At 44.0% G+C, this 12,546-nt stretch overlaps 1 protein-coding gene across 11 annotated transcripts in view; it reads right to left on the bottom strand.

The window, feature by feature from the left end:
* The window catches only part of CYRIB (CYFIP related Rac1 interactor B), a 252,104-nt gene that overhangs the window by 36,503 nt on the left and 203,055 nt on the right, over positions 1 to 12,546 (bottom strand). For 9 of the 11 annotated variants that reach the window (XM_077493344.1, XM_077493339.1, XM_077493338.1 and 6 more), the window contains 2 exons: positions 11,251 to 11,356; positions 7,382 to 7,423 (listed from right to left, as the gene is read on the bottom strand). In XM_077493344.1, coding sequence (XP_077349470.1) covers positions 7,382 to 7,423; positions 11,251 to 11,356 — 148 coding nt within the window. The remainder of the gene's footprint in view (positions 1 to 7,381; positions 7,424 to 11,250; positions 11,357 to 12,546) is intronic. The other 2 variants (XM_077493346.1, XM_077493345.1) reach the window with 1 other exon arrangement.

The following is a 12,546-nucleotide window of genomic DNA, read 5'->3' on the forward strand; positions in this document are numbered from 1 at the left end:
ACAGCCCCAAACTTGCAAGCCTCCACCATGTTTCACTGTTGCCTGCAGACACCCATTATTGTATTGATCTCCAGCCCTTCACATAACAAACTGCCTCCTGCTACAGACAAATATTTCACTTTTTGACCTATCAGTCTAGAGCACCTGCTGCCATTTTTCTGCACCCCAGTTCCTATGTTTTCATGCATAGGACATGGAAACAAAGCTAAGTATCTAAACTATGAAGTTAGGATGCAGAAAAATGGCAACAGTTGCTCTGGACCCATGAGTCAAAATGTGAAATATTTGGCTGTAGCAGGAGGCAGTTTGTTGGCGAAGAGCTGGAGAGCAGTACAAAAATGTGTGTCTGCAGGCGACAGTGGAGCATGGTGGAGGTTCCTTGCAAGTTTGAGGCTGTATTTCTGCAAAAGGAGTTGGGGATTTGGTCAGAATCCATGGTGCTGAGAAATACAGGCAGATACTTATCCATCATGCTATACCATTATGGAGGCGTATGATTGACGTCAAATTTATTCTGCAGCAGGACGACGACCCCAAACATACAGCCAACATACAAAAAGCCAATGTCATTAAGAACTTTCTTCAGTGTAAAAAAAGAACAAGGAGTCCTGAAAGTGATTGTTTGGTCCCCACAAAGCCCTGATCTCCACATCATGGAGTCTGTCTGGGATTACATGAAGAGACAGAAAGATTTGAGGCACCCTACATCCAAAGACAATATGAGGTTAGTTCTCCAAGATTTTTGGAACAACCTACCTGCTGAGATCCCTCAAAAATTGTGTGCAAGTGTACCTAGAAGAATTGATGCCGTTTTGAAGGCAAATGGCGGTCACACCAAATATTGATTGGATTTGGATTTCTCTTCCGTTTACTTTCTATTATGTAAATTGGTGAAAAATAAAATATTAACACTTCTATTTCTGAAAGCATTATTTACAGTAATACTTTTGCACAATACTGTAAATCGCTGCTACTCAAAATTAATCTCTAGTGAGTGATGCAGCCTTACTTGTTCTAACACTTAAAAATGGAGTCTGACTCTGGGAAGCAGTGACACGGCAAGAACAAGAGAGTGAGGAGATGATTCTGGAAATATGCATAACCTTATTTGTATATGAGGCTGTAAGCTTACAGAACACTGAACATTACACATATCAGTGAATTCTCATGGAAAGATCACAAGGCATACATTACCCAGCTGCTGAGAAGGTGCTGCTGGAGATATATACAAGTGAATGTCAAACATTCTGTACGTACAACTGAACTCCGCACAAGATACGACGCAGGCCTCCGTTATAAATAGGAGTCCTTGTGTCTTTCCTGCAATATGCAGCTTGATGGGGGGCTCTGATGCGATGAGAAGACTCAGTGATGGGGGGCTCTGATGCGATGAGAAGACTCGTGATGGGGGGGCTCTGATGTGATGAGAAGACTCGGTGATGGGGGGCTCTGATGTGATGAGAAGACTCGGTGATGGGGGGCTCTGTGATGGGAGGCTCTGATGTGATGAGAAGACTCGTGATGGGGGGGCTCTGATGTGATGAGGATACTCGGTGATGGAGGGCTCTGATGCTATGAGAAGACTCGGTGATGGAGGGCTCTGATGCTATGAGAAGACTCGTGATGGGAGGTTCTGATGCTATGAGAAGACTCAGTGATGGGGGGGGGGGGATCTGATGTGATGAGAAGACTCAGTGATGGGGGGCTCTGATGTGATGAGAAGACTCAGTGATGGGGGGCTCTGATGTGATGAGGATACTCGGTGATGGAGGGCTCTGATGCTATGAGAAGACTCGGTGATGGAGGGCTCTGATGCTATGAGAAGACTCGGTGATGGGAGGTTCTGATGCTATGAGAAGACTCAGTGATGGGGGGCTCTGATGTGATGAGAAAACGGTCATGATGAGAAGCTCTAATGTGGTGGTGGGGGGACGTCTGATTTAATGGGGAGTTCATAATATGAAGTTAATTTCATCAATGCGGCGGTGTGCATCACCCCAGGCTCAGGTATTATATTGATACGTAACATTTAAGTTTTTTACATTTTAGGCTGGGGTGGCTCAGGATCTGGCAATACTTTTGAAGGGTGCCGTGACTGAAAAAAAGGTTTTAAAACGCTGGCTTAGAACCTCAAACTGATTTTTTTTATGCCACAAATGTGGAATATTGAGATTTTACAACAGATGTACAGAACAGTACATATACAAAAAGGATAAGAAGGAACTAGAATCAACAAAGATCATAGTAGCTGTGACGGACCGTCTGGCAACCAGCCTGGGCGTCTCCGCCAAGACACAGCTTCCTCCACTCTGGAACCAAGAACCAGGTATTATAGCTGAGCACCCAAGAACTAGACGACACTAGCTTAGGTGCAAACGGGAACTGACATTATTGTAAACTGACCCAGAATATATACCACACAAAATCAGGTAAGAGCTTGATCACATTATCCTAAACAATGCAAACTTTAAACAGTAATACATCTCATGAACTGCTAGCATAAACATCCCACAACGGTTCGGTAAAGGGGTAAAGTTGACACAATGCTAGTCGCATCTCCAAGAAAATTAGCAAGCAGACAAATAGGTGACTCAATTAACAATTAGAGTTCACACCTAGGAGGCACACAATGGGGATATTATATGTGAAGTAGTCAATGCTGGTTTCGGCATAGAGGGCCCAAATCTGTGTCCGAGTCCTCCAGTTTTCAGAGTCTTTGTGTTTCAGGGAGACATATAGACCCAAATCCAAAGCAAAACCACTCCAAAAGGTCCCTGGGACACACCCCTCCCAAAGAATAGAGCCCCCTCAAAAGCCAGGGTCCATAGTCAGTAGGCAATAGTCTACTCTGCAGTCCCCTTCCAAAAGCCCCTATCTCGATTAGGTCTGTGACAGTAGCCATAACAATAGCCAAACCAAGTAAAGGGTGATATTAGTATATAGCAAAGCAATCATGTTACCAATCAAAACTCGTTAAAGCGGAGTTCCACCCAAAAATTGAACTTTCGCTTTAAGTACTGGTAACATGCTACATTTGGCATGTCATTTTTGGGGGGAGCGGGTACCCAGTTTTGACAGTTCCCACTTCCTCCACTCTCCCTCCCTGCAATCTTCTGGGACACCTCATAGGTCCCAGAAGATTGCCCGGCCATTCACAACGTGCAGCAAGTCCCGCGCATGCGCAGTGCGCGACCGGCTGTGAAGCCACAGCCAGGCACCCACAGTTAGAGGGTGAGGCTTTGTGTGCCCGCATCGCTGGAACGTGGGACAGGTGAGTGCGTTTATTAAAAGTAAGCAGCTACACTTTTTGTAGCTGCTGACTTTTAAATGGGAGGAACTCTGCTTTAAAGAAACTCTGGCTAGCTAAGTATGGTGACCATGGAAAACTATTTGATTGACTCAGTGGAGGTGTGTGAAAACCCTGGGTGAAGTAAAACCTTGATATATCAGGAGGAGACTCTACAATGGCTCTTGGTTTGGCTGTCGTCTGAGGAAATCAAAGTGCACAAAAAAGAAGGGGGATCATATGCCCAAAGCCGGATACCACTGCGTAGATCATCGTTGCTGCTATAATGGACTTGCCTCCTTCCTCAAGGCCACCCTTTAACAGGACCTACGGTGTGCACTTGTTCCTTGCTTCTCTCCCCCACCACGTTATTCTCCGTTGACTCTCTCTTTATCCTGATTTTTAGCTACCTACATTTTCCTTCGGGTCGTGGAGATGGGACCTTGCGCATTTTGATCGAATCCGGGTGCCATCAGGCCTCCCATTTCTTGGTAGTGGATGCTTAGCCCACCTTGCAGACTCTGAAGACCCTTTCTGTTTGGACTTCAGGAGGGCCTTGCAGTTGCATAATTTTTTGTGTTCCCCCCACCACTTCATTTTCACCGTCACGACCAAGGGGCTCTGCCTGGCAGGCTCTCGAAGATGTACTCTCTGCTGGTAGCACCTCCAGATAACAACCAATTGCCCTTTCTTGAAAAGTGTGAATTGGACCTGGGCAGGACATTTACCGAGGATCAACAAAATAATATAGTCCGTTTGCCTAAAAATCTTCGATCTGTATGAGAGTTCAGGAAACCAAAATTTCAAAATTTTAACCAGTTAGTATCATACCCCCATCTCCCTTACATAAATACTTCCCCAATAACACCAACCGCTGCTGGTGATGCCTAAAATATACCTGCTAAAAATCTGTACTCCGTTATCTCCTTAAAGGGGTTACTAAAACCGCATTGTTTAAAAAAAAAAAAAAAAAAAAAAAACCATGTCATACTTACCTTCACTGTGCAGTTCTTTTTGGAATCATCCTCCTCTGGGGTCCCTCATCAGCGCTGGTGGCTCCTCCCCGCATTGAGTGCCCAGGATGGAGAAGCGCTCTCCTTGGTGGACACCCGAGCGGGCACGCTCCTGAGTCCTGCTTCTGTGTCCGTAGACACAGAATGCAGGACTCGACCCCACCCCACGCGTCATTGGATTTGATTAACAGCAGCGGGAGCCAATGGCTGCGCTGTTATCAATCTATCCAATCAAGAGCAGAGACATCATCCCAACACTGGCCCTCCACCTCTACCCTTCTAATTTTTCCTTATTCTTTTCTTCACTCATCCATATCTTCATTCCTTCCTCTTTTTATATATAAAACTCTGGCAGTTCCCTCCTTCGTCATAGGCGTACCCTGTATTTTCTTCTATAGGCGTCATCACTCGCATATTACTATTCTGTAAGGCTGTCATAATGGTCAGAAGTTAACGTTGATGGGTGCATTTTATTATATTTTGTTCTTTAGATGTCTTGAAAACTGCTTGCTTCTTAAATAAAAAATGTGTGAAAAAAAAAAAAAAAAAAAAAAAAAAAAAAACCACTCATATAGGTATACTTGTGAGATCATCTCTTGTCCACATCTCACTCCAGATGGGGTAGAAGGCAGAGCTGCACGATTCTGGATAAAATTAGAATCACAATTTTTTTGCTTAGAATAAAGATCACGATTCTCGTGGCGTAACATCTTTCACATTATACAAAAAAATTGGGCTAACTTTGCAGTTTTTTTTTTATTTATGAAATTTTTTTTAATTCATCGAAGTCCATTTTTTCCTAAAAAATTGATTTGAAAGACTGCTGCGCAAACCGTGTGACAGAAAACATTGCAACAATCTCCATGTTATTCTCTAGGGTCTCTGCTAAAATATATATATATATATATATATATATATATATATATATATATATATATATATATATATATATATATATATATATATATATATATATATATATATATATATATATATATATATATAAATAAAATGTTTGGGGATTCTAAGTAATTTCTAGCAAAAAAATAAAATAAAAAGATTTTAACTTGTGAGCAAAAAGTATCAAAAAAGGTTTAGTCTTTAAAGCGGAGGTCCACCCTAAAGTGGACCTTCCACTCATTGGAATCCTCCCCCCCTCCGGCGGCACAATTGGCACCTTTCAGGGGGGAGGGGGGTGCAGGTACCTGTACAGTACAGGTATCTGCACCCACTTCCGGGATAGCTCTCTGCGGAAAGGGGCGTAGATTACGCCCCTTTCCGAAAGTCCCCCGCTGCCTGCTGGGAAACACACAGATCCCAGAGGCAGCGGGTCCATCCTTATTGTGCAGCGCGACTCGCACATGCGCAGTAGGGAACCGGGAAATGAAGCCGAAAGGCTCCACTTCCTGATTCCCATACCCAAGATGGCGGCGGCAGCACCCGAGAGACAATCGAGAGATCGGCTTCGGGTGCCGACATCGCGGGCGCGCTGGACAGGTAAGTGTCACTATTTTAAAAGTCAGCAGCTGCAGTATTTGTAGCTGCTGGCTTTAAAAAAAAAAAAAAACGCGGACTCCCGCTTTAAGTGGAGTAAGTCTTTATAGAACCGAGAGATACAATGTTTCTCTTTATCGCTGTTGATAAATATTTGCCAGCTGAGTTTTTTCCTTCTTCTATTGACAGCTCTGAGCAGAGAATGTCTCTGCACTTGTTTAACAAGAATTGGGGGAAATGCTGGATTAAAGCAAAGTTTCACCCAAAAAAGGAACTTCTGCTTTAAGCACCCGTGACTCCCTGAAGTGCCACATTTGGCATGTAATATTTTTTTGGGGGGAGGAGTAGTGTGGGTACCTGGTTTTGACAGGTAGCCAGCTCCCACTTCCTCTCCTGGCTCTTCCGCGCCGAGCAGAAGTTCACCTCTTCCCCCTCCCTTCACAGGTCCCAAAAAATTGCCTGGCCATTCAACACAGCGCAGCGTGACTCACGCATGCACAGCGTGACTCACGTATGTACAGCGTGCGCCTGGCTGGGTAGCCGTAAGCTCTCACAGCTGCGTGCCCACAGTTACAATGCTGATGCCATGGAGAGGAGCGAGGCTTTGTGCAGCCGCATTGCTGGATTGTGGGACAGGTGAGTTTATTAAAAGTCAGCAGCTATACTTTTTGTAGCTGCAGACTTTTAAACAGGTGAAACTCCGCTTTAAGATCCTAAGGGGGTTGGATCAGGATAATGATTTTTAATGATCATGCAACTCTAGTAGATGGTGACCCAGTTTGTGATTTGGCGCAATCCTACCCCTGAAAGAAGGTGGAGGAAAGAGTGTTGGAAACGCAAAAAAGGACATTTATAAAAAAAGATCAGAAGATCAGGTGAGAGAAAACGGGTATGGAGGAAAGGACAGACGGGGGAAGGAAGAAAGAGGGATATAATGTGGATGTGGATTAATGTGCGCTGGGAAGAGATAGGAGTATGGGGGAATGATAGGGCAAGTGGCAATGGCCAGGCAGGGATAGGTGCTATGGTAGAGGTGTGGTAGAAGTAAAGCCTAATACTCCTATAAATTGTTAGGGGGTAGTGAAGGGATGGTGTCTATCCTTGATCAGATTGGGGGCATCAGGTGAAATGCTCTGTATCACACAAGTCAAGTTGGTTCATGTGTCGATGTGTTTATGCTCGGCAGTGGTCTTAAAACTGAGCAAACAGGCCCGTATGGGTGTATTTGCCTATCCTGTGCAGTGATCAGTTCCTCCATTTCGACGGGTTTGTTCATTGGACATACAATTCCTGCAGACTGTGATGATAGTGTGATGAAATACACATTCTAGACGCAATTATGTGCCATGTGCATGGTCAGCAATTTCATTTAGCGTCTCCTAGAATAGAACCTGTGTCAGATTTTTATTGCCGTGTCCCCTGTAACTGGTCCTGGTAGCCACTGTCTTTGGTACAAAAAGCGATGGGAAATCAAACATTTTGTCATAGAAAGGAAGTGAGAGGGAATCTTCCAGTGAGGAAAACTGTTCTATCATATACCAATTTCTAAGAGTAGATATGCCCTCACTTTGAAGAGATCTCCTCTTACCTCCTGCTGTGTCTCTGGGAAAGGAAGAGAGGGGAAATCCCCCTGGAAGGATGCAGACAACACAAAAAATTAACAGGGGTCTTAACCATTACCTACTCTCCAAAATAAATGTTTTGGCTTTACATACACTTAAAAGAAAGTGGTTGAGCACAATAAGAAGAAAGGGCCGTGTGGAATAGCTAGGTAGCTAGTAAAATAAATATATATACATATGAAATTATTTTTTTAATGAAATTTTTACATACGGCCACCAGAGTAATGTATTGTCAACATAGTGACACTGCTAGGGATGGGGTGGGCTGTCATGAATGGCTTTCATTCATGGTTCATTTTTAACCATTGATTGCTGTGATTGGCCACAGCCATAACATTACAGGGCCACTGTGGTTGGCCCTGTACCATGTGATCACTGTCAACAATCACAGATATCACAGTAAATAATGCTATCATGAGTGGATGCGATTCATGACCGTTGTTTACTAGTGAACATGTGATCGTTTTGGTTGATCAAAGTGATCACATGGTACTTGGGCCAATCACAGTGGCCCAGTACTGACAACTGATCTGCTGTGTCCACAGCAGTTACAGATTGCACTGCTGCACGTTTCAGGGGGTGTGTAGGAGCAGGAGAATGTACCCAAACGTCCCCCCGGAAATATAGAGCACCTGCCGATTGTGTACATTGGCTGGGTGGGAAGTGGTTAAATAATGATTATTCTGAACTCTGGGGGTTACAAGCTGCATTCACAGCTCCACATTATGGTAGGATGCAGGAGTACCTGCATGTCTGGTGTAGTTTTCCATAAAACAAACATTCCATTAGGATGAAAGGTAATGCATGTAAATGGACTAAAAGCGTGTAATGGTAAACCATAGCCTGTGGTGATTTGACATTGCTGATTTTGTCATGGTCATTCTCATATAGCTGGATTGTCCAACTATTTGTCTTTTTATTTCATGTAGATTCCATCAGGCAGCATGACTGTGTCTCATTGAGGTTAGTTATGGGGAATTCACCCATAAGTGGAGTCTTCACAACTTACAATGTTGTTCGCTAGCAGGTACACCAAACATTTGTTTATGTTGGAGTTAGCTTTTAGAAGGCTTAGAGTACAGGAAACTCCATGCTTACTGTGACTATACAGTATCTCACAGAAGTGAGTACACCACTCACATTTTTGTAAATATTTTATTCTATCCTTTCATGTGACAACACTGAAGAAATGAAACTTTTCTACAATGTAAAGTAGTGAGTGTACAGCTTGTATAACAGTGAAAATGTTCTGTCCCCCCCTAAAATAACTCAACACACAGCCATTAATGTCTAACCACTGGCAAAAGTGAAAATGTCCAAATTGGGTCCAAAGTGTCAATTTGTGTGGCCACCATTTTTTCCAGGACTACCTTTACCCTCTTGGTCATGGAGATCACCAGAGCGTCACAGGTTGCCACTGGAGTCCTCTTCCACTCCTCCACGACGACATCACAGAGCTGGTGGATGTTAGAGATCTTGCACTCCTCCATCTTCCATTTGAGGATGCCCCACAGATGATCAATAGGGTTTAGGTCTGGAGACATGCTTGGCCAGTCCATCACCTTTAGCCTCAGCTTCTTTAGCAAAACAGTTGTTGTCTTGGAGGTGTGTTTGGGGTCGTTATGTTGGAATACTGCCCTGCAGCCCAGTCTCTGAAGGGAGGGGATCATGCTCTGCTTCAGTATGTCACAGTGCATGTTGGCATTCATGGTTCCCTCAATGAACTGTAGCTGCCCAGTGCCGGCAGCACTCATGCAGCCCAAGACCATGACACTCCCACCACCATGCTTGACTTTAGGCAACACACATGTCTCTTTGTACTCCTCACCTGGTTGTCGCCACACACGCTTGACACCATCTGAAACCAGTACATTTATTTTGGTCTCATCAGACCACAGGACATGGTTCCAGTAATCCATGTCTTTAGTCTGCTTGTCTTCAGCAAACTGTTAGCGGGCTTTCTTGTGCATCATCTTTAGAAGAGGCTTCCTTCTGGGATGACAGCCATGCAAACCAATTTGATGGGATGACAGCCATGCAAACCAACCTCTGCAACAATGCTGGCAGCTCTCATACGTCTATTTCCCAAAGACAACCTCTGTTGTGACGCTGAGCACATGCACTCAACTTCTTTGGTCGACCATGGTGAGGCCTGTTCTGAGTGGAACCTGTCCTGTTAAATCATTGTATGGTCTTGGCCACCAAGCTGTAGCTCAGTTTCAAGGTCTTGGCAATCTTCTTAAAACCTAGGTCATCTTTATGTAGAGCAAAATTTTTTTTTGAGATCCTCAGAGTTCTTCGCCATGAGGTGCCATGTTGAACTTCCAGTGACCGGAATGAGAGCGTGAGAGCGATAACACCAAATTTAACACACCTGCTCCCCATTCACAACTGGGACCTTGTAAAACGAATGTGTCACATGACACCGGGGAGGCAAAATGGCAAATTGAGCTTAATTTGGACATTTGCACTTAGGGGTGTACTAACTTTTGTTGCAAGTGGTTTAGACATTAATGGCTGTGTGTTGAGTTGTTTTGAGGGGACAGCAAATTTACACTGTTATACAAGCTGTACACTCACTACTTTACATTGTAGCAAAATGTCATTTCTTCAGTGTTGTCACATGAAAAGATAGAATAAAATATTTACAAAAATGTGACGGGTGTACTCGCTTTTGTAAGGTAATGTAAGAGCTAATAAAATTAATGCATAAGTAACTTTGATGCAAAACTGGCACATGCCTTTGGGGCGAACAGAATACAAATTTGGGAATGTGGAGGTAATTAAACCAGCTATCAAAATGCTGGCAGAGTTTTGTCACCTATTGATCTTCTAGGTAAAGCCATGTAGTATCCACTTTTACCCCCTGGAGTTTTCGCGAGGATGCAGCCCTTTATGCCAACTGGAGGCAAAAGTACAATTCTCTCTATCGCAGCCCATTTCTCCCACCTTCTTAAATCAGAGGTCAAGTGAATGGAATAAGGGACAATGATGAGCTTTTTGAAGACAGGTTGGAAAAGTCTTCTCCTCAAGCAAGGGTGAGATCAGCTGGGACCTGCCTGATGGTAGTGTTCAAAGTATAGACAGAGGCTTTATGTGAGGGTTTTGCAATGAGAACAAGTACGCTAGTCTAGAGAACACAGAAGACTTCTTTCCTTTTTCCTGCCACTCATCTTTTGTGCTTACTCTCCAATGTAATTTTAAGGATTTAAAGCTGAACTTCCGTACCAAAGCCAATTTGTAAAATGCGCAGGCATAATATGAAAGTCCAACAAGGTGCATGCCACCTAGTGGACTCATCTCTATCGTACATTTGATAGTTTTAGGGTGCTCCAGGAGGATAGCTATACATTTCCAGAGCTTCAAAACTGGACCCTCTGGTCTCTTTCAGCTGCAGAGTCACATGCAGCTGCTATGCCCAACCCTCCCCTCCTCCTGTCCAATCACAGAGGGTTTTGTATTATTGTGAACCCATTCCCAAACTTTAAAGGCTTCCGTGAATAGGCAGCAGAGGGAAGGTGCAAAAAGAGCTGCTGTGTGAGAAAACAGCATCTCTCCTCCCAGAGACCTGGGGTGTAGCTACAGCTATCCTCCCAGAGCTCCATAAAGCTGTCAGATGTAAATAAAAGATATAAATCTATGAGGGGGCATTCACCTTATTGGACTGAACTCATAGTATGTCTGCACACTTAAAGTGGTTGAATTCCTGGAGTTGAGCTTTAAACTTGTCCTTCATTGAAATAAAGGTACCCCAAACAGAACACATTCTACAGTGAGCACCTCACTACACAACCTGCAAACAAATTTCCACAAATGCCGTGAATTAAACACTTACCTAGTCTCTGAGAGAATTCATAGAATTTCTTTAGTTTGCCGACCAGAGGGACGACTGCTCCCCATGCCTTCTCCTGCAACTTCTCATCAGTAGCATGTTGTATTGCCTGGAAACAAGATGATTTACCGTCATCTTTTCGAAATGAACTTAAAACTTAATTTATTTACAGGGAAGAGCAGTTTTATGGCTTCATGTGACGTGTGCCCATGGAGATTTGCAGTGATCTGCCTTTCAGCAATCGATAACTCATAAGGCATGTACATTCATTAAGCAGCTGCAGCAAAACAAAGTAGAGCTCAAGGCAATCTTTTTATTTTTTATTTTTAGAAAGACATGGAATCTTTATGAGGTTTTTAGTGGTTCTGTCATATGCAATGGGAAGATTTTCTTTCACTTCCTGCTGCGTGTCGCAACACATTTTATTCATTTTAAAGCCACATTTTATTCTGCTTACATTTTGCCTCTCTTGTTTCTCCTTCCCCGTGCAAAATGATATTTTTAAAAGAAACCATTTTTAATTTCATGCCTTATTTTAGGCCAATGATCTCCCTAAATCTTTGTCCTTCTCTAGGCAATGAAGGCAGATCATGGCTTGTGGAAAGTGGTACTACATAGCTTTCTGGAAACATCACTACACCCTGCCTCAGTACCCCTCTCAAAAACCCCCAAGGCCTGATGTAAGCGGTGGGCTGGCTCTTGGGGGGGGGGGGGGGTTGGGGGGGGGGGGGTGTGCACATATCAAAATGCCTTGATGGGTGGACGTCAGTCTGGTGCACTGGATGTTCCTAGGCAGACTGCTATGAATAACACCCATATGTGATGCTGAGGTGCCATGACTTAGGCTGTTTTCACACAGGCGATCCGATCAGGTCCGCTAGTCAGTTTTTTCAGGCAGACCTGATCGGACCATCCATTGTTTTCTATGGAGCAGTCACATGTCCACTGACACCCACCGGCATCTGATCTGATTCTGTCCAGCAAAAACAGACGGATGGGTAATATATTCCCTATCCGTCTGGCTCATCGGATGACAGTCAGATGGAAACGGACAGGCGGTCTGACTGCCCTATAGAGAACAACAGAGCTGTGTCCATGTCCACTCTGCATAAGTGGAGCATACACAGACCTGTCATCCACCTGCTCAGCAGGAATCAGCGGAAAAATCAGACGGATGCTCTTTATGAAGTCTCCCTTGTGTGAAAGGGGCCTAAAAGAACTGAAATCCAATGGATGCAAGGGGTGGGTCAGGGATAGTAAGGCTGGGGAGGAAAAAGAGGCGATACTCAAATTGTCTAG

This window comes from Lithobates pipiens, unplaced genomic scaffold (assembly GCF_037356315.1).
Source record: "Lithobates pipiens isolate NorthernLeopardFrog02 unplaced genomic scaffold, aLitPip1_a1.2 Scaffold_19, whole genome shotgun sequence".
Taxonomy (NCBI): Eukaryota; Metazoa; Chordata; class Amphibia; order Anura; family Ranidae; genus Lithobates; species Lithobates pipiens.